An 18609-nucleotide genomic window follows, 5' to 3' on the forward strand; every position below is an offset into this window, starting at 1 on the left:
AACGAGAAAGTGAAACTCATGCCTTTTGTGATTTTTACTCGAGCACTGTGTATTTTGAAAAATGACAGTGATTTTGCGTATCCCTTAAATCGCAGGAGCCGTGCTAAAACAAATGAAGTAGTTCATCTGTCAACGTATGTGTGGCCCACGGGGGTTAATTATTATTGCAATTTGAGATGTAATTAGTAGTTAATCGAATAATTTTGTATTGATTTAAAGTGTTTCCAACCAGTTGTGCCAGATTTAGTCGAGGCAAGAACGGAGACGTCGAATTAAAATGCGAAGTCACGGGCAAATTTTTCTTTGATCGTAGTCGCCTGTGCTTATAAAATGTCATAATGGTGGTGCTGTTGAAAACCAGAAATGAAGAAACCACAAGCAGTTGGTGTTTTCGAGGGTTGAAGAAGTGGGGTTCGTAGACGCAAAGGATGAACTACGTAATTTTGTTCCGGTTGGACTCTGATCTAACCTCAAACAACAAACTGCAACCTCGTGCAGGAGCGAACTTTATTGTGGAAAAGAAGTGCAGCGTTTGGTATCTCGATGGATTTGCGCAAGGGTGAAGAAATCGTGTACTTGAGTTGGGCCAGCGGACACGTCTAGTTATTTATTAGCTCGAGACAGTTGGGCACTGTTTACGAAATTTTTAGTAAAAAATATGTATTGTGAACTATTTTTGTAAGAGTGTAGTGACGGTAATTTCCCGATTTCAACACTGCGTAATTAGTGGAACGACCAAGTGAATACAAGTAAGTATTTATTAATTTTTTAACCTTACTAATTTAATAATACCTGTTTGTCAATTATTACATTGTTGGGTATGTCTGGTAACTCGTTGACAGTTTTCCGGAGATTCGACGTTTTGAGAGTTTTGTAACAGTCAAAGCAATGAAGTCAATTATGGTGAAATTTAAGTGATTAAGTGTTGACATTACATTTACTGCCGTAATTACTCGGTAGTTAACATTGTAGTAAAGTGGTCAATGTATGTCACGTTAAAATGTTTGCGATAAGAGCAAACGAAGGTAGGAATGTTTAGAGGTTTTTCTTTGTTGAAGAAATGCGAAATCGAAGTAAAAAATTTAATGAAACAACGGTACAAAACATGACTAAAATAATTACAAAATAATATCACAATAACAAAAGCGTCGAGGACGTCACCCAAATCAGCCAATGAGAAACGAAAAAGAGTGAAAGTGGGCGTGGCATCGGTACTCCGTGTCCAATCACGCGTGGAGCTTCAAGTGGCGCCTCAAGTGTGCACTCTGCGAGAACCTCTTGTTGCAGAACTTGCAAAGGAAAGCCTTCTCACCGGTGTGGATCACCAGGTGCTGTTTGAGCTCTTGTTTGGTGTAGAACGCTTTCCCGCAATGCTCGCACGTGAAATTCTTCTCCCCCGTGTGGTGTCTGAGGTGCGAGTAGAGATTACTGCTGCTGCCGAAACATTTGCCGCAGGTAGTGCACACGAAGGGTCGCTCCCCGTTGTGCACCATCGTGTGCTTGTGGAGCTCCTGTCGCGTGGAGAAAGCCTTGGGGCAGAGCGAACAGGCGTGGGGTCGCTCGCCCGTGTGCGTCCGCATGTGCGTGGTCAAGTGTCCCGAGTTGACGAAGCGCTTGTCGCAGATGTGGCAGCAGTAGGGCTTCTCCCCGGTGTGGATTCTGATGTGTTGAGTCAAGTACTCGCGCCTGTTGAAGATCTTCCCGCAGGTGTCGCACTGGTGGATCTTGCTCTCTTTGGGTCGCTTCTTGGTGTTCTTTTTGGCCTCGGGGCCCTTGTCGGGACCCGTCTGGGGGTCGGGTTCGAAGCTGATGTCGCCTTTTTCGGTTTCGTCGAAGGTCAGCTGGACGGGGTTGGTGTAGAATTGGCGGAGGCGCAGGTCGGAGTTCTCGCATTGCAGTTTAAATTGCCAGGCCACGTTCAGTTTGGCGAGGCACTTCTGGCATATCGCGTTGGGCAAGCCGTCGCCCTGGATGATCTGCAAAGCGGGCTTGAGCGAGGTTCGAGGAGGGTGTCGCGCTTACCTGGACAGAAGCGCAGGACATGATCATATTGAAAATCGGTTCCGCCCCGTCGAAGATGTTGCACATTTTTTTGTTGTTTTGCGACTTTTCCAGGCATATTCGACAGGTGGTGTTGGAATTGGCGTCGCAGTAATAACCCAGCTGGTCTTGCGGGTAGAATTTCAAGTCTTCGAACGAGGCCATGTTTGAGGTTATGGCAGCTGTCAAACGCGGCGCCAAATTTGAATCAACATTCAAACAAATCAAAGTAAACAATAAATTGACAGTAAAGTGTGTTCGTTTTATTTATTTACTGTTACGAGACACATTTACACTTTTCATGGAATGGTGTGTGGTCAAGTGATTCACCAAGTTGTGTTTGAACTTGGCTCTGTAGTCGCAATGACCACACTTAAACCACTTTACTTCGTGATCCGGGGTATGTTTCGACAGCAGGTGCGGCTTCAAGCGATCCTTCGTCTTGGCCATGAACTCGCATTCGTTGCATTTAATCCACTTGCTGCTGTCGTGATGGACGCGGTAATGCTTATCCACGCATGCTTTGGTCTTTCCTTGGTACTCGCATTTGTCGCACTTGTGCCACTGGATCTCTTCCAAAGCCAGATGATGCCTTATCGTGTGACTCTGCAAGTGGCTCTTGTGGTCGGTTTTGTACGCACACTTGTCACATTTGTGTCGAGGACTGGAGGATCTCGGCTTTTGGTGTTTGTGCCGTCGGATTTTGTGACTTTTCAGATTCAACGCCGATTCAGATCGGTACGAGCACATGCTGCACTCAAACCAGCACGCATCGTGTGTTTTTCGGCCGCGACATCGAATTCGGGTGTGCCTCATCCACTGCAGCACCGAACGTGTCTCGAATTTGCACTTGCCGCAAATGTAACTTTTCACTGTGTACTTCCTGTTTTGAATTCGGTTGTTTTGTCTGTTTGACGGAGTGTCGTGAGTGTCTTTGTTGTGTTCGTTCAAAGCAACAACGAAATCGGTGGCAAAATTGCACTTATTGCATCCGTACTTCTCCAATTTGTTGTCTTCACAGTTGAAAAATTCCAAACGCAAATCGTGGCGTTTCCTATGATCACTCATAAAGTAATTCGATTTTGTACCATACGGACAAACGTGACACTGGTAAATACCCGTGTTCTCACGTTTCAAGTGAATTTTCTCATAATTTTCACTGACGCTTTTATCTTTTGCTTTGAGATTTTGTTTCAAAGCATGCAAATACAAGTCAGAGCTTTCGCACTGCGATTTGAACTGCAACACCAAATTCAGATTTGCGAGGCATTTCTGACAGATTTGGCTGGGCAGATCGTCGTCTTTTGATATCTGTAAGGTACCCTTCAGTCGGGGTTTTAAATTTTTAAAGGGTTTACCTGAACCGAAGCACAACTCATAATCAGCTTGAAAATAGGTTCTTCTCCGTCGAAAATGTCGTACATTTCGTGCAGGTTTTGGGATTTTTCTATGCAAATTCGACAAATCGTGTCGGAACTCATTTTGTAATGATTTTGTTGAATTCGAGTAGAAAACACTGTTTTGAGGTTATGTTCGATGAATGTAAATATACAGTGTTGACACTGAACATTCAGCTGTGCGTACGTGTCGATACAGTAAACACGAGAAGTAATTCGTTTTGAAAGTAGGATAAACCGTAAAATTTACTCGTCAATCAGTGACCCTTAAACTTTTTTACTTATCGTCACTCGTTGCAATTTACCAACACAAAGACATTGCAAGTTCATCAAGATCGTTTCATTACATAAATGAAGAACTAAAGCCTCTCTTTGTGGGACCAGAGCTAGAGGCGAAGTTGTTACCAGCGAATAAATTAAGTTCATTTCTTTGTGATTTAAACATAGAAAAAAGTAGGTATTTAATAATCCAAGAACGTCCCTGAAAGGGACCAGCGCTCCGTATGCCTGAGAAATAAAACAGATGTCAAATTTTTTATTTACAATATTGTATTTGTAACACATTATACCTAAAAAAATCTTTATTTTTTTGTAGGTAAGTATATTTCAAGTTTTCGAACGAGACTCAATTAAATTTCACCTGACGCTTGTTAATGCAAATAGAAATATTATATAAATGAAATATGTACGTTCTTTTTATTTATTATGTTTATGAATCAAGTGTTGCAGCACAGAACATTTGAATTTGGCTTTGTATTCACACTGACCACACTTATACCGGTATACTTCATCATCTGGAGTATGTTTCGACAACTGATGCCGTTTTAGGCCAACCTTCGTTTTCGCCACGAACTCACATTTACCGCATTTAACCCATTTGCTGTCGTCATGGTGGACGCGGTAGTGCTCATCCATGGCGTTCTTAGTTTTCCCTTGAGCCAAATGATTTTGAACCGTGTGATTCTGCAAATTGACGTCGTCGGCAGCTGTCGGATTTCGGTTTGTGTCTTGTTTGTCCGATTGAGTATCGTGAACGTTTGTGTTGTGTTCGTTCAAAGTCGCAATGGAATCGGCGACAAAATTGCATTCTTTGCAATCGTACTTTTCCGGTTTGTTTTCTTTACTTTTCTCCGGATGGCATTTGGTCGAATGCGTCACCAAATTACGCTTGTACTTGGTCCTGTACACGCAATGAGGACACTTAAACACGTAATCTGGAGTATGTTTCAACAACACATGTTGCTTCATGCGATTCGTCAATTTACCCATGAAGTCGCATTTATCGCATTTAATCCATTTGCTGCTATCATGATTGAGGCGGTAGTGCTTGCTAATGCAGCCTTTAGTTTTTCCTTGGTACTCGCATTTGTCGCATTTGTGCCACTGAATGTCCTCCTTAGCCACATGATGTCTTATCGTGTGGCCCTGCATATGGCTCGTGTGATTAGTTTTGTACGCACATTTGTCACATTTGAGTCGAGGGCTGGAAGATCTCGCGTTCCGCTTTTTGTGCTGCCGGCTTATGTGACATCTTACTAATATGGCAGATTTAGACCGATATGAGCACAAGCTACATTCAAACCAACATAAATGTTCGGTTTTCTCTCCCCGACATCGACTTTGCGTGTGTCTTATCCAATGCAGCCTCGAACGTGTTTCAAATTTACATTTGCCGCAAATGTAATTTTTCATTATGTATTTTGTGTTTTGATTTCGATTGTTTTGTCTTATTAACGGAGTGTCGTGAGTGTTTTTTTTGTGTTCGTTCAAAGCCACAACAAAATTGGTGACAAAATTGCACTTTCTGCATTCGTACTTCTCCAATTTGTTGTCTTCGCAGTTGAAAAATTCCAACCCCGAATCGTGACGTTTCATGTGATCAGTCATAAAGTAATTCGATTTTGTAGCATACGGACAAACGGGGCACTGATAAATACCCCTGATCTTGCGTTTCTGTTGAATTTTTTCACAATCTTTCTGAGCCTGAGCATCATCGTCTTCTTCAGGGTTTTGTTGCAATTCACGCAGATAAAAATCGGAGCTTTCACACTGCGATTTGAATCGCAACACCAATTTTAAATTTGCGAGGCATACATGACAGATTTTGCCGGGCAGACCGTCGTCTTTTGATATCTGGAAGGGACTCGTCAGTCGTGGTTTTAAAAACTATTAAAGGATTTACCTGAACCGAAGTACAACGCATAATTAGTGTGAAGATTGGTTCCTCACCGTCGAAAATGTCGTACGTTGCGTGCAGGTTTTGGAATTTTTCTATGCAAATTCGACAAATCGTGTCGGAATTCATTTTGTAATAATTTTGTTGATTTCGAGTCGAAAACACTGATTTGAGGTTATGTTCGATGAATGTAAATCAGAGATTGTAAATATACAGTGTTGACACTGAACACTCAGCTGTGCGTACTATGGCGGACAATAAATTTAGGCCGGCCTGTCATTGAGTTGACATCAAAATGTGAAGCTGGCATTATGTTCAACTAACCCCATTTTCGATTTTTGTCATTCTTGTCATCGTGACAGCGATAATCAAAATTAAAATTGGGAAAAGAAGCGTGCACCAGAGAGAAGTGCTACTACAAATCAGTTATGTTAGTACGTCATGATCTGTAAGTTACAAAAAAGGCGAAGGAAACGCCAAACAGCTTGAAAACCTCCAATTTGACAAACTGACACATCAGTCATAATGACAATAAATGGTCGCTTGCATTGACTTTTTTGAAATGTCAGAAATTTGCTGGCCTAAATTTATTGTCCGCCATAGTACGTATCGATGCAGTAAACACGACAGAAGTAGGTAATTCGTTTTGAAAGTAGGACAAGCCGTAAAATTTGCTCGTACCGACAGTTGTCGATGAATCAGTGACCCTTAAACTTTTTTACTTACCGTCACTTGTTGCAATTTCCAAACCACAAATATATTTCAAGCTCTTCAAGATCGTTTCGTTACATAAACGGAGAACATGCAGTTAACTAATAACTAAAGCCTCATTTTGTGGGACCAGAGCTAGAAGCGAAGTTGTTACATTAACAGCGAATAAATTAAGTTCATTAGAAAAGAATTAGGTATTTAATAATCTAAGAACGTCCCTGAAAGGGACTAGTGCTCCGCATGCCCCAGAAACAAAACAAACAGATGTCAAATTTTATATTTACAATATTGCACATATTGGTAACACATTATGTATAATAAAAAAATGTTTTTTTTTTTATATTTTTGTATGTATGTTTTTTTTTATTACGTAATTTATGATAAGGTAACGATGACGCCCCAGAGTGGCCGTTTGATCTATCATCGACTTCGTCGAGGACTACAAAAAAAAACTGATAGTACATAATAATATAAGGTGCAAAATATAGGTACATTACGCTGGTTTAGTAACATCAGGTGTTATCTAAACCGATGTTATTTGTCCGTGTAAAGATACTCATAGATTGCAGTGGTTGCATTTGAGTTATTTAAATACTGTATTAATAACTATTCCAAAAACATTCTCAGGGCAATGATGAATCTCTTTTTTTTTGACTGGCATTTTGGAAGGTTTTCTTCAAATTCACTCTCTTCGCTCCTTTTAACTATAACTCTAGTAAATGTCGACATCTTTGATTTTAGCCTATCTGTGTTTCGTCATCTTCACCCTTCTGAAACTAAAAGGTATTTACAAAAAGTGTTTTTATTTTTACATCTTTGAAATGTCTGGACCAGATTTTCATTTTTCTACCTTTTCTTCTACCAGTGGAAGTAAAAGGTCGCGGTAGTGGCGCTAATAGTCTTCCAGGAAAAATTTCAAGTTTTTGAAAGAGACCCAATTAAATTTCACCTGACGCCTTTTTTTGTGCAAACAGAAATAATTACCAATGAAATACGTACGTTCTTTTTATTTATTTTCTTGCTTTACTTTCTAATGATTTTTCATCAAGTGTTGCACCAAAGTGGCTTTGAATTTGGCTTTGTATTCACAGTGACCACACTCAAACCACTTTACTTCATCATCTGGAGTATGTTTCGATAACAGATGCCGTTTTAGGCTATCCTTGGTTTTCGCCACGAACTCACATTTACCGCATTTAACCCATTTGCTGTCGTCATGGTGGACGCGGTGGTGCTTATCCAGGGCGTTTTTAGTTTTCACTTGATGGTCGCATCTGTGGCATTTGTGCCACTGGATTTCTTCCAAAGCCAAATTATTTTTTACCGTGTGATTCTGCAAATTGACGTCGTCGGCAGCTGTCGGTTTTCGATTTGTGTTTTGTTTGTCCGACTGAGTATCGTGAACGTTTGTGTTGTGTTCGTTCAAAGTCACAATGGAATCGGCGTCGAAATTGCATTTTTTGGAATCGTACTTTTTCAATTTGTTTTCTTTACTTCTCTCCGGATGACATTTGATGAAGTGCCTCACCAAATTACGCTTGTACTTGGTCCTGTACACGCAATGAGCACACTTTAGCTCGTAATGTGGAGTATGTTTCAACAACACATGCCGCTTCAAGTGATTCGTCATTTTAGCCGTGAACTCGCATTTATTGCATTTAATCCATTTGCTGCTATCATGATGGAGGCGGTAGTGTATGTATATGCAGTCTTTAGTTTTTCCTTGGTACTCGCATTTGTCGCATTTATGCCACTGAATGTCCTCCTTAGCCAGATGATGTCTTATCCTGTGTCCCTGCATATGGGTCGTGTAATTAGTTTTGTACGCACATTTGTCACATTTGTGTCGAGGGCTGGAAGATCTCGGCTTCTTGTGCTGCCGGTTTTTGTGACTGTTTAGATTTTCAGCACTTTTAGATTTATATGGGCACATGCTACATTCAAACCACCACAAATCTTCCGTTTTTTCTCCCCGACATCGACTTTGCGTGTGTCTTATCCATTGCAGCACCGAACGGGTCTCGAATTTACATTTGCCGCAAATGTAACTTTTCATTCGGTATTTTCTGTTTTGGGTTCGATTGTTTTGTCTGTTTAACGGGGTGTCGTGAATGTCTTTGTTGTGTTCGTTCAAGGCCACAACAAAATCGGTGACAAAATTACACTTCCTGCATTCGTACTTCTCCAATTTGTTGTCTTCACAGTTGAAAAATTCCAACCCCGAATCGTGACGTTTCATGTGATCAGTCATAAAATAATTAGATTTTGTACCATATGGACAAACGGGGCACTGGTAAATACCCATGTTCTTGCGTTTCTGTTGAATTTCTTCACAATCTTTATCAGTATCATCTTCTGGGTTTTGTTGCAATTCACGCAGATACAAATCGGAGCTTTCGCACTGCGATTTGAATCGCAATGCCAATTTTAAATTTGCGAGGCATATATCACAGATTTGGCCGGGCAGACCGTCGTCTTTTGATATCTGGAAGGGACTCCGGACTCGTCAGTCGTGGTTTTAAAAATTATTAACAGGATTTACCTGAACCGAAGTACAACGCATAATTAGCTTGAAGATTGGTTCTTCACCGTCGAAAATGTTACACATTCCGCTCAGGTTGTGGGATTTTTCGATGCAAATTCTACAAATTGTGTCGGAACTCATTTTGTAACCATTTTATAGAATTCGAGTGGAAAACGGGGATGTGAGGTTATGTTCGTTGAATCATTCATTAAGCTGTTCCACGCGTCACGCTTAGACACAATAAACTCGCAAAACAATAAACGTGTAAGAATGTTTTCGTTTTTAAAGTAGCTAAGATGCAAAAGCTACTCATTCATGCATTTATGTCCTCAAACTTTTTTTATTTACCCCCGACTCGTTGCAATTTTCAAATGATAACATTTTGAAACCGATAACATAATAATTTCCAATATATACATTTACTAACAACTGCTAATTAACCTCTGGGACTGTCTTAAATATCTTCATTAGAGAGAGTCAAACACTTCAATATGAGTCATTTTTTAACCAGTTTACTGACGGGATTGTCTTTGAAATTTTATTAACATACGATTTGACATCTTTTGTTCTCATCTTTACAATAGGTTACTTGTGACAGCTGTTTATGGAAAATAAATGACAATATAAAAAATGTTTTTTTGGATATCGTAATGAAAGTAGTACTTTATGCATTATTTCATTCCCTTTCCTTGGAGGTGATTGTCAAATCATACCTGCTTTTTTTTAAATTTTTCATAAATCCTTTTAGACCATATTTCCCAAGTCCCAACGATATGCAAAAAAATAGCGTGCACAGCACGTTATGAAAGTAGTGACTTTCATAACTAGTTGCACAATATACCTACTATTCGTACATCTTTTTTTTTCACTTGATAGAATATACGTAATGATAAATAAAACCGATCTTAATGTCGTGTTCCTCTTTTTATTTAAAAGTAATACATTTTTTGAAGCAACAGTGACTAGTTGTATCGGTTTTATCACCCTGTTTTCTTGTTCTGGTCTCTTGTATAACTCCATTAAAGTTTGACAATTGTTTTTTGTAATTTATCTACAATTTCTTATCGCGGTGCGAGATTTGAATCCAAACCCAATTTATACTTCCACTGACGCTTCTTCCAATGTAAATAGAATCACCAACGCAATATGATCCGTTTACTTATTTACTTTTTACGGCATCCATTTTCGTTTCTCCCGAATGTCGTTTAGTCAAGTGATGTACCAAAGAAGATTTCCATTTGGCCCTATACACGCAATAGTCACACTCGAACCACTGCACTTCACTAATTGGAGTGTGTTTCGCTAACACATGACGCTTTAAGCATGTCTTCGTCTTGGCCGTGAACTCGCATTCGTTGCATTTAATCCATTTGTTGCTGTCATGTGTGCGGATGTGTTTGTTCAAGGAGTCTTTAGTTTTCCCTTGGTACTCGCATTTGTCGCATTTGTGCCACTGGATTTTCTCCAAATCCAAATCCAGGTGATTTCTCATGTTGTGACTTTGCAAATATCTCTTGTGATCAGTTTTGTACGCACATTTGTCACATTTATATTGAGGAGTGGAAGTTGTTGGTGGTTTCTGTTTGTCGAACGGAGTGTCTGTGTTGTGTTCGTTCAAAGCCACTACAGAATCGGTGATAAAATTACACTTTTTGTAATCGTACTTCAACAGTTTGCTTTCTTTACTCTTCTTCGGATGGCGTTTGGTCAAGTGCTTCATCAAAAAAAAATTGCGTTTCACCTTATATTCGCAATGATCACACTTAAACCACTCCACTTCGTGATCTGGAGTATGTTTTGACAAAACATGCTGTCTTAAGTGATCCTTCGTCTTAGCCGTGAACTCGCATTCGGCGCATTTAATCCATTTGTTGCAGTCGTGATGGGTGCGGTAGTGCTTGCACAAGCAGGCTCTTGTTTTTCCCTGGTAGTCACATTTCTCGCATTTGTGCCACTGGATTTCCTCCAGAGCTAGATGATGTCTTATCATGTGACTCTGCAAATTGCTCTTGTGTTCCGTTTTGTACGCACATTTGTTGCATTCATGTCGAGGATTGGAAGATTTTAGTTTTTGCGTTTTGTGCCGTCGGAGTTTGTGACTTTTTAGGTTTACTGCAGTTCTGGTTCTGTATGAGCACATGCTACATTCAAACCAACACACATCTTCCGTTTTCTCTCCTCGACATCGGATTTGCGTGTGCCTTATCCATTGCAGGAGCGAACGTGTCTCAAATTTACACTTTCCACAAATATAACTTCTCTGTTTGTATTTTCTCTGTTGAGTTCGATTGTTTGGTTTGTTTAACGGAATGTCGTGAGTGTCTTTGTTGTGTTCGTTCAAGGCCACAACAAAATCGGTGACAAAACTGCACTTCTTGCATTCATACTTCTCCAATTGGTTGTCTTCACAGTTGAAAAATTCCAGCCCCGAGTCATGGCGTTTCATGTGATCAGTCATAAAGTAATTCGATGTTGTACCATATGGACAAACGGGGCATTGATATCCCATGCTGGTACGTTTCGGTTGAATTTCTAGACGCTTTTTATCAGCATCATTGTCTTCAGGGTTTTGTTGCAATTTACGCAGATACAAATCGGAGCTTTCACACTGCGATTTGAATCGCAACACCAATTTTAAATTTGCGAGGCATAGTTGACAGATTTGGCTAGGCAGACCGTCGTCTTTTGATATCTGCAAGGGCGTCCTCAGTCGGGGTTTTAAATTTTTACAAGATTTACCTGAACCGAAGCACAACTCATAATTAACTTGAAAATGGGTTCTTCATCTTCTCCGGCAAAAATGTCGTACATTCCGCGCAGGCTTTTGATTTTTTCAATGCAAATTCGACAAATCGCATTGGAACTCATTTTGTTGTTTTTATCGAATTCGAGTGGAAGAGACTGATTTGAGGTTATGTTCGGTGAATGTAAATATACAGTGTTGACACAAAAAATTAAGCTTTGCCACCTGTAGACACAATAAACTGAGAGTATTCAGTGAAGAAACCAGTGACGCTTAACATTTTTGCCACCGTTACTCGTTGCAACTGTCAAATTACAAAATTTTGAAATCACAAACAATTTTTTCCAATATACAGCTCTTATTAATTTTGGACCAACATCTTGCATTGCTTTAACTTTAAATACGTTCATTAGAATTAAACTCTTCCACCCCCTTCAATGTAAAACATTTTTCTAACCGCTGCACCGACGAGAGTATTTGTTTGACACTTTGTCAACAGTATTGTTTGACGTACAAAGGCTCAACAAATCACTCAACACCGCAAATTTTGTAGCTTTCGCTTCTTGGCATATTGTATAAATTCTCAAAATCCTCTTTCTAGGTATTCGTTTTAAAACACCGAGGGTTCTTGTTCGACAAGAACAATTAAAAATATTAAATGAACCTTTTTTAGGATAAACTGCTCAAAGACGACACCCGTTTTGTTTGTCCCGAATATAATAGCTATTTTCCTTTTTCTGAAAGTTTTTTTCAATTGCGCAAACCCTCGCCGAATAAAATCCAAGAAAAAATACTGTACGTTTAATACGAATGTTATTTTTTATTATCTTACATACTTACGCTATGATTACTACATGCCTAGTTTACCGTAAAATATCTTTGTAATGTATAATAAGCGACATAAATCATTCGATTCTGGTGATATAATTACACTATGGCGTAAGGGTAGCTCTGTCGATTAAAATATCACGCAACACTTTACATAATATTTGATTATTGATAATACTTTGCTATCACCACGGTCATGATTGTAATTATTGTTTAATATAAACGCGCTTAGAAAAGATTTTATAAAAATCAGTCGAGTTAAAATTTTACCAGCCCGGGAAGCGTCACGATCACCCCAACCGACCGATTCTGTAACAGATCATTGATTTTTGTGGGTTTTCAAATGGCGGATCAGGTGGGCCTTTTGGGAGAACCTCTTGTTGCAGTACTCGCACAAGAAGGCCTTCTCTCCAGTGTGCACCAGCATGTGCTGGTACAACTGGCCCTTGGTGGAAAACGCCTTGCCGCACTGGTCGCACCGGTAGTTCTTCTCGCCCGTGTGGATCTTGGTGTGCGTGTTGAGATTGCTGGAACTGGCGAACCGTTTGGGGCAATACGTGCACCCGTAGGGCCTCTCTGACGTGTGAATGGCGATCGTGTGTTTCGTCAGTTGTTGAGCTGTCGCGAAGGCTTTCGTGCAGGCGGCACAAATGTGGTTCTTCTCCCCCGTGTGGGTCCGCATGTGGGTGTGCAGGTGGCCCCCGTTGATGAACCTCTTGTCGCACAGGTGGCACACGTAGGGCCGCTCCCCAGTGTGGATTCTTATGTGGTGTATCAGACCCGGCTTGGTGCGGAAAACTTTGCCGCACGTGTCGCACTGGTGCTGCTTCATCGGTTTTTTCGACGCTTTCGTGCCGCTCTGATTGATACCGATCAACGTCAAGTCTTCCACCTTCAAGTCGAGTTCTGACGGTTTCAAATCCCCGAATTCGATTTTCAACTCGGTCAACGTGTTTTTGTCGAGGTCGTGCAAACTCGTCGTGGGCTCGATGTGGACGTTCTGCAGCGGCTGCAGCTGCGGCTGTTCCATTTGATTGCTCTCAGGGGGCAAGTTGTTGGTTTCTTGCAGGTTGTTGCTGTCGGGGACGGGCACTTGTTCCAAATGATTGGTGTTCGAATTTTCGGTAAAAGCAACCGTCGAATTGTTGTCTTTTTTTACTTCAATGAAGCCGGTGAGGTCGGGGGTCGAGGGTAGGTGATTGTAATTTTCGAAACATTGACGCAGTTTCGCGTCAGACGATTCGCACTGCGTTTTGAATTGGAATGCTATGTTCAGTTTCGAGATGCACTTTTGACATATGTAAGGGGGAAGACCGTCGCCTTCTAGCACCTAAAATCGGTGGTTTAGCGACATGAGGGATCTGGGGGTTGAATCTTGGTTACCTGTACGGAAGCGCATGCCATTATGAGAATGGAAAAGTGCGGGGGCTTGATCGGGTCAAATATCGGCATCAACTTCGGGTTCCTCTCTAGGCATATTCTACAAATATTATTAATGTTCATCGTCAAATAATAATTTAATACATCGCTCGACTGGATGTTTTTGTTGTTGTATGCCATTTTTACGTCATTTACGAACTGTCGGTACGTCAGCTCACTGCATTGCCGACGTTTCGAAAATCGCCGCGCCTTCTACAAATTTCGTAGGAACTATTCATAATTTATTTACGAATACAAATTTACACTAATAAGTACAATAACAGTAGTTATCAAGAATAATACTCGTGCTTCAACAGGTATGTGCAAAAATATTTGTTTCCTTAAGGCGAGTTTTCGGAAACTACCGATTTCCGTAAGGTTAGAATCGAAGGCATTGTATTGCTATGTGTGTGTGTCTGTGTGTATGTTAAGAGTTAACAATAATTTACACATATAAAAAAAATCACAATCAATTTTGGTTTGAAAATAGGAGTTTAAAATACTTAACTTAAAATGATTTTTGGCACGGCTTAAAACCTAGCTACAAAATGAATACAAAACAGATAACAAGAGCACCACTTATAAATGATAACAAATAACATGATACATGGAAATTTCCGAGTGCACTTACAAATCTAAGGAGGCAGGTATAATACAGATAAATGCGAATTTTAATACAATCGTTGCCCACCTGACTGCTACCACTTTCTATGTACAAACAACACATATATACACTTATCTGTGTGAACTAATACTTTGCGTTAATAAATACAGTCACACTTGCACACTTGTCACAATAAAAATTAATATCATTGGCACCAGTTTAATTCCTGCAAGACAAAAATTTTGAACAGCTGACTGACAATTTGTGGAATAAATTAATTACCTTGTATGTTGTCTCATATCCACCTTTACTCTTCATCTGATTTTGTAACGCTACAAGTTGATCGCCGGGCATTTCGACGTCCCTGCTGCCAATGTGGCCCGTGTGTTGGAAATTGGTCGGCGACCCAATCATTGACCTGGGAATGTTTGTTTTAACGCGAACGCGTAAACGTCGACTATTTATTTACCTGTCGATTCGAATTCGTCGTTTTTGTGGTTGCTGGACGCAACAACTGAACCAAGAGACCCACAAGTCGCCCACAGCGGCCATCTGAAAATCGTACCAGTTCTGAGGGAGACAACGAGGAAGTAGGAGATTAGTTTAAATCTGCGAGCGTCAGTCGATTTGTTGATTTTATTAATCGGCGGTGGTCCGAGATAACAATCTCTTGACAAAATGTAAACAGGAGGAATGTGATTGTGCAGCGGTCTTGGCGACAGAAAATCGGCAACGTCGCCAAATCATTACTCACCCTCGTCCAAAGTTGAAGAAATGTTATTTATCTAAATATAGAAGGAACTATGAACTAAAATTACAAAGAACACAGCGCTAAGCACACACAACCTCTGTGCAGACTGACATCAAGGTCGTAGACGTCAAAATTAAGAATAAGGCGTCGCCAACACAACAAAAGTCGCAGTGATGCCAACGTACGAAGGTGCTGAGATCAATAGAAAGGGAATTTACCAAGAATCATTTATTGATCAACTCTTACATAAATACTGTACGAAATAGTAGGATGTTATCACAACAAGAAAGAACATACAAGAACAAGTTTATTACATCGTACATGTATGTAATAGTTTTGGGGGCGGGACTAAATTTACTATGATAGAATTGAATGAGTTTTTCGGGCCGTCACGACAAAAAACTCATTCAATTAATTAATTTAAATATATTTATTTCTTCCACTCATCCTTTTCGTAATCCCATTTCGACGAAATGCCCTGAACAGGATTGACTTGTAAATCGATGATACGCCTCAACTGCGCCTGCCTATTCTCTTCCTTAAAACTGTTAGGCAAAGGTGCGTACACTGCAAAAACAAGTCGTTAAACCGTCCTCCGCATCATTCCGAGACGTTACCGAAAGTTTTCATGCCGTAGAACACCCAAAAAGCGACGGCGATCAACACGAAGGCGCCACCCACCACTGACTTCCATTCACCAGTGGGTGCCTTCATTTCAGCAAAAGTTTGACAGAACGACGCTCTGTAGAGAGCTTTCTTCTCCTCGAGGCTCAATTTACGCCAATCGCCCTTCTCTTTCTCGCGCAAAGCCTGAAATGTTTATTGTACTCGAAGTCTGGTTAGGGTAGTTTAACAGTTACTTGGATATCTGGGGTGGTTTCCTTCCATCGGATGGCTGGCAGGGGGAAATCTACACGGTCCATGTATGTGGGTTGGCCGTTATAGCCGAAACCGACGATTTCCCTGTTCCCGATGATCGGTCGCATGTCGCTCATCGCCGCTTTGCCGATGGACACTTTGGGCGCTAGGACCCTCATAAACAGGAGTCTCCCAGCCATGATCTGCACAATTACTCGACTATTTTAGATGATTATTCGAAATACAGGGAAAACTGATGCGTTACGAAGGGTTTTTGCTGAACTGACATTGATTACCTAATCATGAATGACAGGTGCCATCGTGATTCGATGATGTTGAAAATAGAGTTGAATCGTGAATAAGTTATTACCGCGAGGGAGCAAGAAGTAACAAATTTGATTGTCGAGATGTTAATTAAAGCAATGTTATTACAAATTTGCAAAACAAAACTTACCTCAGGAATTACACAAAATGGCCGACTATGTTACTTCCGCCGCATGAATTATGCAACCGTTGCCAATCTCAAGAAAGATAAAACACCAAGATTTAAAATTAAAAAAACTCGATTAAAATCGCAATGTAAAAAGGAAAAGCTCACGACGTCACGACGATGGGCACAAAACTATTCTTTACGTCTATTGCCATTAATTTCCTGTAATAAATATTTTCCAAGCATAAAACTAAAACGGTCAAGTTAAAATGTCAAAATGTGTTTGATCGAGTCGAATGTCAGTTGCTCCTACCAAATTAATTTTTTATTAGAAAAATTTGTTTAAACGCTTTAAAATCACGTGTTACGAATTCATAAATACTTCTAATATACAGAAAATTTCCTTAAAAGTTAATTCTTCCAACAGACGATCACGTCACGAGTGATCAGTTTTTTGAGGTTAGGTGTCCGGCAAATTATTTTTTGAATTAATACAAATAGTTATTGTAAAAAGCATTAAAAAATGGCCAACACACTTCGATTAACATTCAGGAGCATCTATTTACCGATCAGGCGAGACGTTTTCAATTTTCAAACTCCTATTTTGTCACAATGTGAGTACATAACTACCGCATAACCTCACTTTTACACCGACATTTTCTAGTAACGAGAAATTTGTACGCGAAAACTACGTTAGGCATAGAAAACTTCATCGAACAGAAGCAACACATCATGCGGCAAATGGAGAATATCGAGGAGAGGTTTCGCGAAAAGATGAACACATACTCAGAAGAAGAAGCACAGGGAATGATCTTCACAGAGGATCTCAAAAATATGATCTACTTGGCAAAAAATGACGGCGACTTGGATTTGGTGATCAAAATGGCGAAAAAGTGCGTTTTTTTCATGTGTAATTTTTCAACTACAAGTACAGTTTGTAGGTTCAACGCGCAAAATAAGCAATTGAGATTTGGGAATTTCGTTTTTGGGCCGGTGCTCATGCGAATGTTTCATCTTCACAACAAACCAGATCTAGCCATCGAATGTTTCAAATCGCCCCAGCTCACCGGGTTCTTCGATCAGCTGATCACCTATCAAATTTTTCTAGATCTTTTGTACGAGAACGGAAAATATGAGGACATATTGAGCATGTGTCAATTAATTAAAAAGAGGCAGTTGGAGAGCGCGAAGTACCCCAGAAACGTCATCGTGCTGACAATGGCGGCGTGCTATAAAATAGTAATTATGATGTTGCATAAAGGCATAAATAATAATGATAATTTTAGAATACTGATGAAAGTTTAAAATATGCACTGGATCTGTGGAAGGAGTTGAGAGACGCTGGTCATTTTCCTATGCGACGGGCGACAACATTCTGCGCCGGTTTGTGTCTGAACCGCGGTAAACCCGAAGTTGCTTTGGAGATGCTGTCGGACGTGCGAAAGCCCAACTACGTGACCATCAGAAACATAAAAGTACAATTTGAAATCTGAACCTTTCTCGATTTAATTTTGTCACTTCAGGCACAAGCTTTCGCTCAACTCGGTCGCCTCGAGGAGGCTATTGTCTTGCTAAAGTCCGTCATTTCCGAAGATGAACCGGGACAAATTTCGCATACGTTCAGCAAAGACGTCGTCGAAGCGGTCAAGTCGGTCGTTTCAAATACGGACAATCCAGAAATGACGCTAGAATTTAGCAAGTTGGAAAATTTGCTCGTCAAAGAGGGACACATCTCAGATACAGTAAATGCATCCCCTTTTGTTACGTTTGCGTTACACGTTTATTTTTCAGACTTTGGACGAACACTTGTGTTCCGAGATCCAGCGACCGCCGATAATGAACAACAGACAGCAAAATAGATTCAGTCGTTACGATTCTAACACGAATAGAAGATTCGGTAACGTCTACAATAGAGGTCCGAGCAGGCCGGGCTTGAAAGACCTGTCTTAATGTAATTTTCTGTAGTTAAGTGACTAATAAAAAATATACCAAATAATGTGTTAGAGAAAGATGGACGCAGTCCGAGCGTGGCGACTCCGACGCCGGCTATTTATAGCAAACCCCACTTTTCCGGCGACATTTCTATTTAAATACACTATCACCGAACAATATTTAATTCGTAAATACC

General features: G+C 40.4%; 8 protein-coding genes across 14 annotated transcripts; 1 reads left to right on the plus strand and 7 right to left on the minus strand.

Annotated features, from left to right (window-relative positions):
- Positions 1-1068: 1068 nt before the first annotated feature.
- On the minus strand, positions 1069-6449 carry LOC138124326 (zinc finger protein 83-like). 2 transcript variants are annotated; one of them, XM_069039350.1, is made up of 4 exons: positions 5620-6447; positions 3399-5570; positions 2023-3351; positions 1069-1976 (listed from the first exon to the last, which is right to left on the minus strand). In XM_069039350.1, exons 3-4 carry the CDS (start codon positions 2203-2205, stop codon positions 1227-1229), a joined length of 933 nt encoding a protein of 310 aa, XP_068895451.1. In that variant the 5' UTR covers positions 2206-3351; positions 3399-5570; positions 5620-6447; the 3' UTR covers positions 1069-1226. The 2 variants fall into 2 exon arrangements, with proteins under 2 accessions (XP_068895451.1, XP_068895450.1); XM_069039349.1 differs by lacking the exon at positions 1069-1976 and having other exon boundaries at positions 2282-3351; positions 5620-6449.
- On the minus strand, positions 4228-4868 carry LOC138125017 (zinc finger X-chromosomal protein-like). Its single transcript, XM_069040227.1, has 2 exons — positions 4295-4868; positions 4228-4250 (listed from the first exon to the last, which is right to left on the minus strand). Exons 1-2 carry the CDS (start codon positions 4866-4868, stop codon positions 4228-4230), a joined length of 597 nt encoding a protein of 198 aa, XP_068896328.1.
- A 138-nt stretch (positions 6450-6587) lies between the features above and the next one.
- Positions 6588-9428, minus strand: LOC138124310 (zinc finger protein Paris-like). 4 transcript variants are annotated; one of them, XR_011157100.1, is made up of 4 exons: positions 8867-9428; positions 7175-8809; positions 6817-7100; positions 6588-6763 (listed from the first exon to the last, which is right to left on the minus strand). XR_011157100.1 is itself a non-coding variant. In XM_069039322.1 (2 exons), the coding sequence occupies exons 1-2, from the start codon at positions 8987-8989 to the stop codon at positions 7355-7357; spliced, it is 1578 nt and encodes a 525-aa protein (XP_068895423.1). In that variant the 5' UTR covers positions 8990-9428; the 3' UTR covers positions 6588-7354. The 4 variants fall into 4 exon arrangements, 1 of the variants encoding a protein (XP_068895423.1); XR_011157099.1 differs by having other exon boundaries at positions 7324-8809; positions 8867-9427; XR_011157098.1 differs by having other exon boundaries at positions 6817-8809.
- Positions 9429-9759: 331 nt separating this feature from the next.
- Positions 9760-12228, minus strand: LOC138124305 (zinc finger Y-chromosomal protein-like). Its single transcript, XM_069039311.1, has 2 exons — positions 11588-12228; positions 9760-11540 (listed from the first exon to the last, which is right to left on the minus strand). The coding sequence occupies exons 1-2, from the start codon at positions 11714-11716 to the stop codon at positions 10008-10010; spliced, it is 1662 nt and encodes a 553-aa protein (XP_068895412.1). The 5' UTR covers positions 11717-12228; the 3' UTR covers positions 9760-10007.
- A 159-nt stretch (positions 12229-12387) lies between these two features.
- On the minus strand, positions 12388-14070 carry LOC138124324 (zinc finger protein GLI4-like). 2 transcript variants are annotated; one of them, XM_069039346.1, is made up of 3 exons: positions 13944-14070; positions 13803-13899; positions 12388-13749 (listed from the first exon to the last, which is right to left on the minus strand). In XM_069039346.1, the coding sequence occupies exons 2-3, from the start codon at positions 13869-13871 to the stop codon at positions 12739-12741; spliced, it is 1080 nt and encodes a 359-aa protein (XP_068895447.1). In that variant the 5' UTR covers positions 13872-13899; positions 13944-14070; the 3' UTR covers positions 12388-12738. The 2 variants fall into 2 exon arrangements, with proteins under 2 accessions (XP_068895447.1, XP_068895446.1); XM_069039345.1 differs by having other exon boundaries at positions 13803-13979.
- Positions 14068-15339, minus strand: Spec2 (CDC42 small effector protein Spec2). Of its 2 annotated transcripts, none has more exons than XM_069039407.1 (4): positions 15197-15339; positions 14912-14994; positions 14725-14860; positions 14068-14668 (listed from the first exon to the last, which is right to left on the minus strand). In XM_069039407.1, the coding sequence occupies exons 2-4, from the start codon at positions 14992-14994 to the stop codon at positions 14648-14650; spliced, it is 240 nt and encodes a 79-aa protein (XP_068895508.1). In that variant the 5' UTR covers positions 15197-15339; the 3' UTR covers positions 14068-14647. The 2 variants fall into 2 exon arrangements, with proteins under 2 accessions (XP_068895508.1, XP_068895507.1); XM_069039406.1 differs by having other exon boundaries at positions 14912-15012; positions 15197-15338.
- A 148-nt stretch (positions 15340-15487) lies between these two features.
- Positions 15488-16578, minus strand: LOC138124360 (cytochrome c oxidase subunit 4 isoform 1, mitochondrial-like). Its single transcript, XM_069039396.1, has 4 exons — positions 16506-16578; positions 16054-16254; positions 15811-16003; positions 15488-15760 (listed from the first exon to the last, which is right to left on the minus strand). Exons 2-4 carry the CDS (start codon positions 16249-16251, stop codon positions 15624-15626), a joined length of 528 nt encoding a protein of 175 aa, XP_068895497.1. The 5' UTR covers positions 16252-16254; positions 16506-16578; the 3' UTR covers positions 15488-15623.
- Positions 16579-16728: 150 nt separating this feature from the next.
- Positions 16729-18477, plus strand: LOC138124325 (pentatricopeptide repeat-containing protein 2, mitochondrial-like). Its single transcript, XM_069039348.1, has 6 exons — positions 16729-17095; positions 17146-17374; positions 17423-17720; positions 17768-17956; positions 18005-18223; positions 18273-18477. Exons 1-6 carry the CDS (start codon positions 17005-17007, stop codon positions 18429-18431), a joined length of 1185 nt encoding a protein of 394 aa, XP_068895449.1. The 5' UTR covers positions 16729-17004; the 3' UTR covers positions 18432-18477.
- The last annotated feature ends 132 nt before the right edge of the window (positions 18478-18609 follow it).

Source organism: Tenebrio molitor, chromosome 2 (genome assembly GCF_963966145.1).
Source record: "Tenebrio molitor chromosome 2, icTenMoli1.1, whole genome shotgun sequence".
Lineage (NCBI taxonomy): Eukaryota > Metazoa > Arthropoda > Insecta > Coleoptera > Tenebrionidae > Tenebrio > Tenebrio molitor.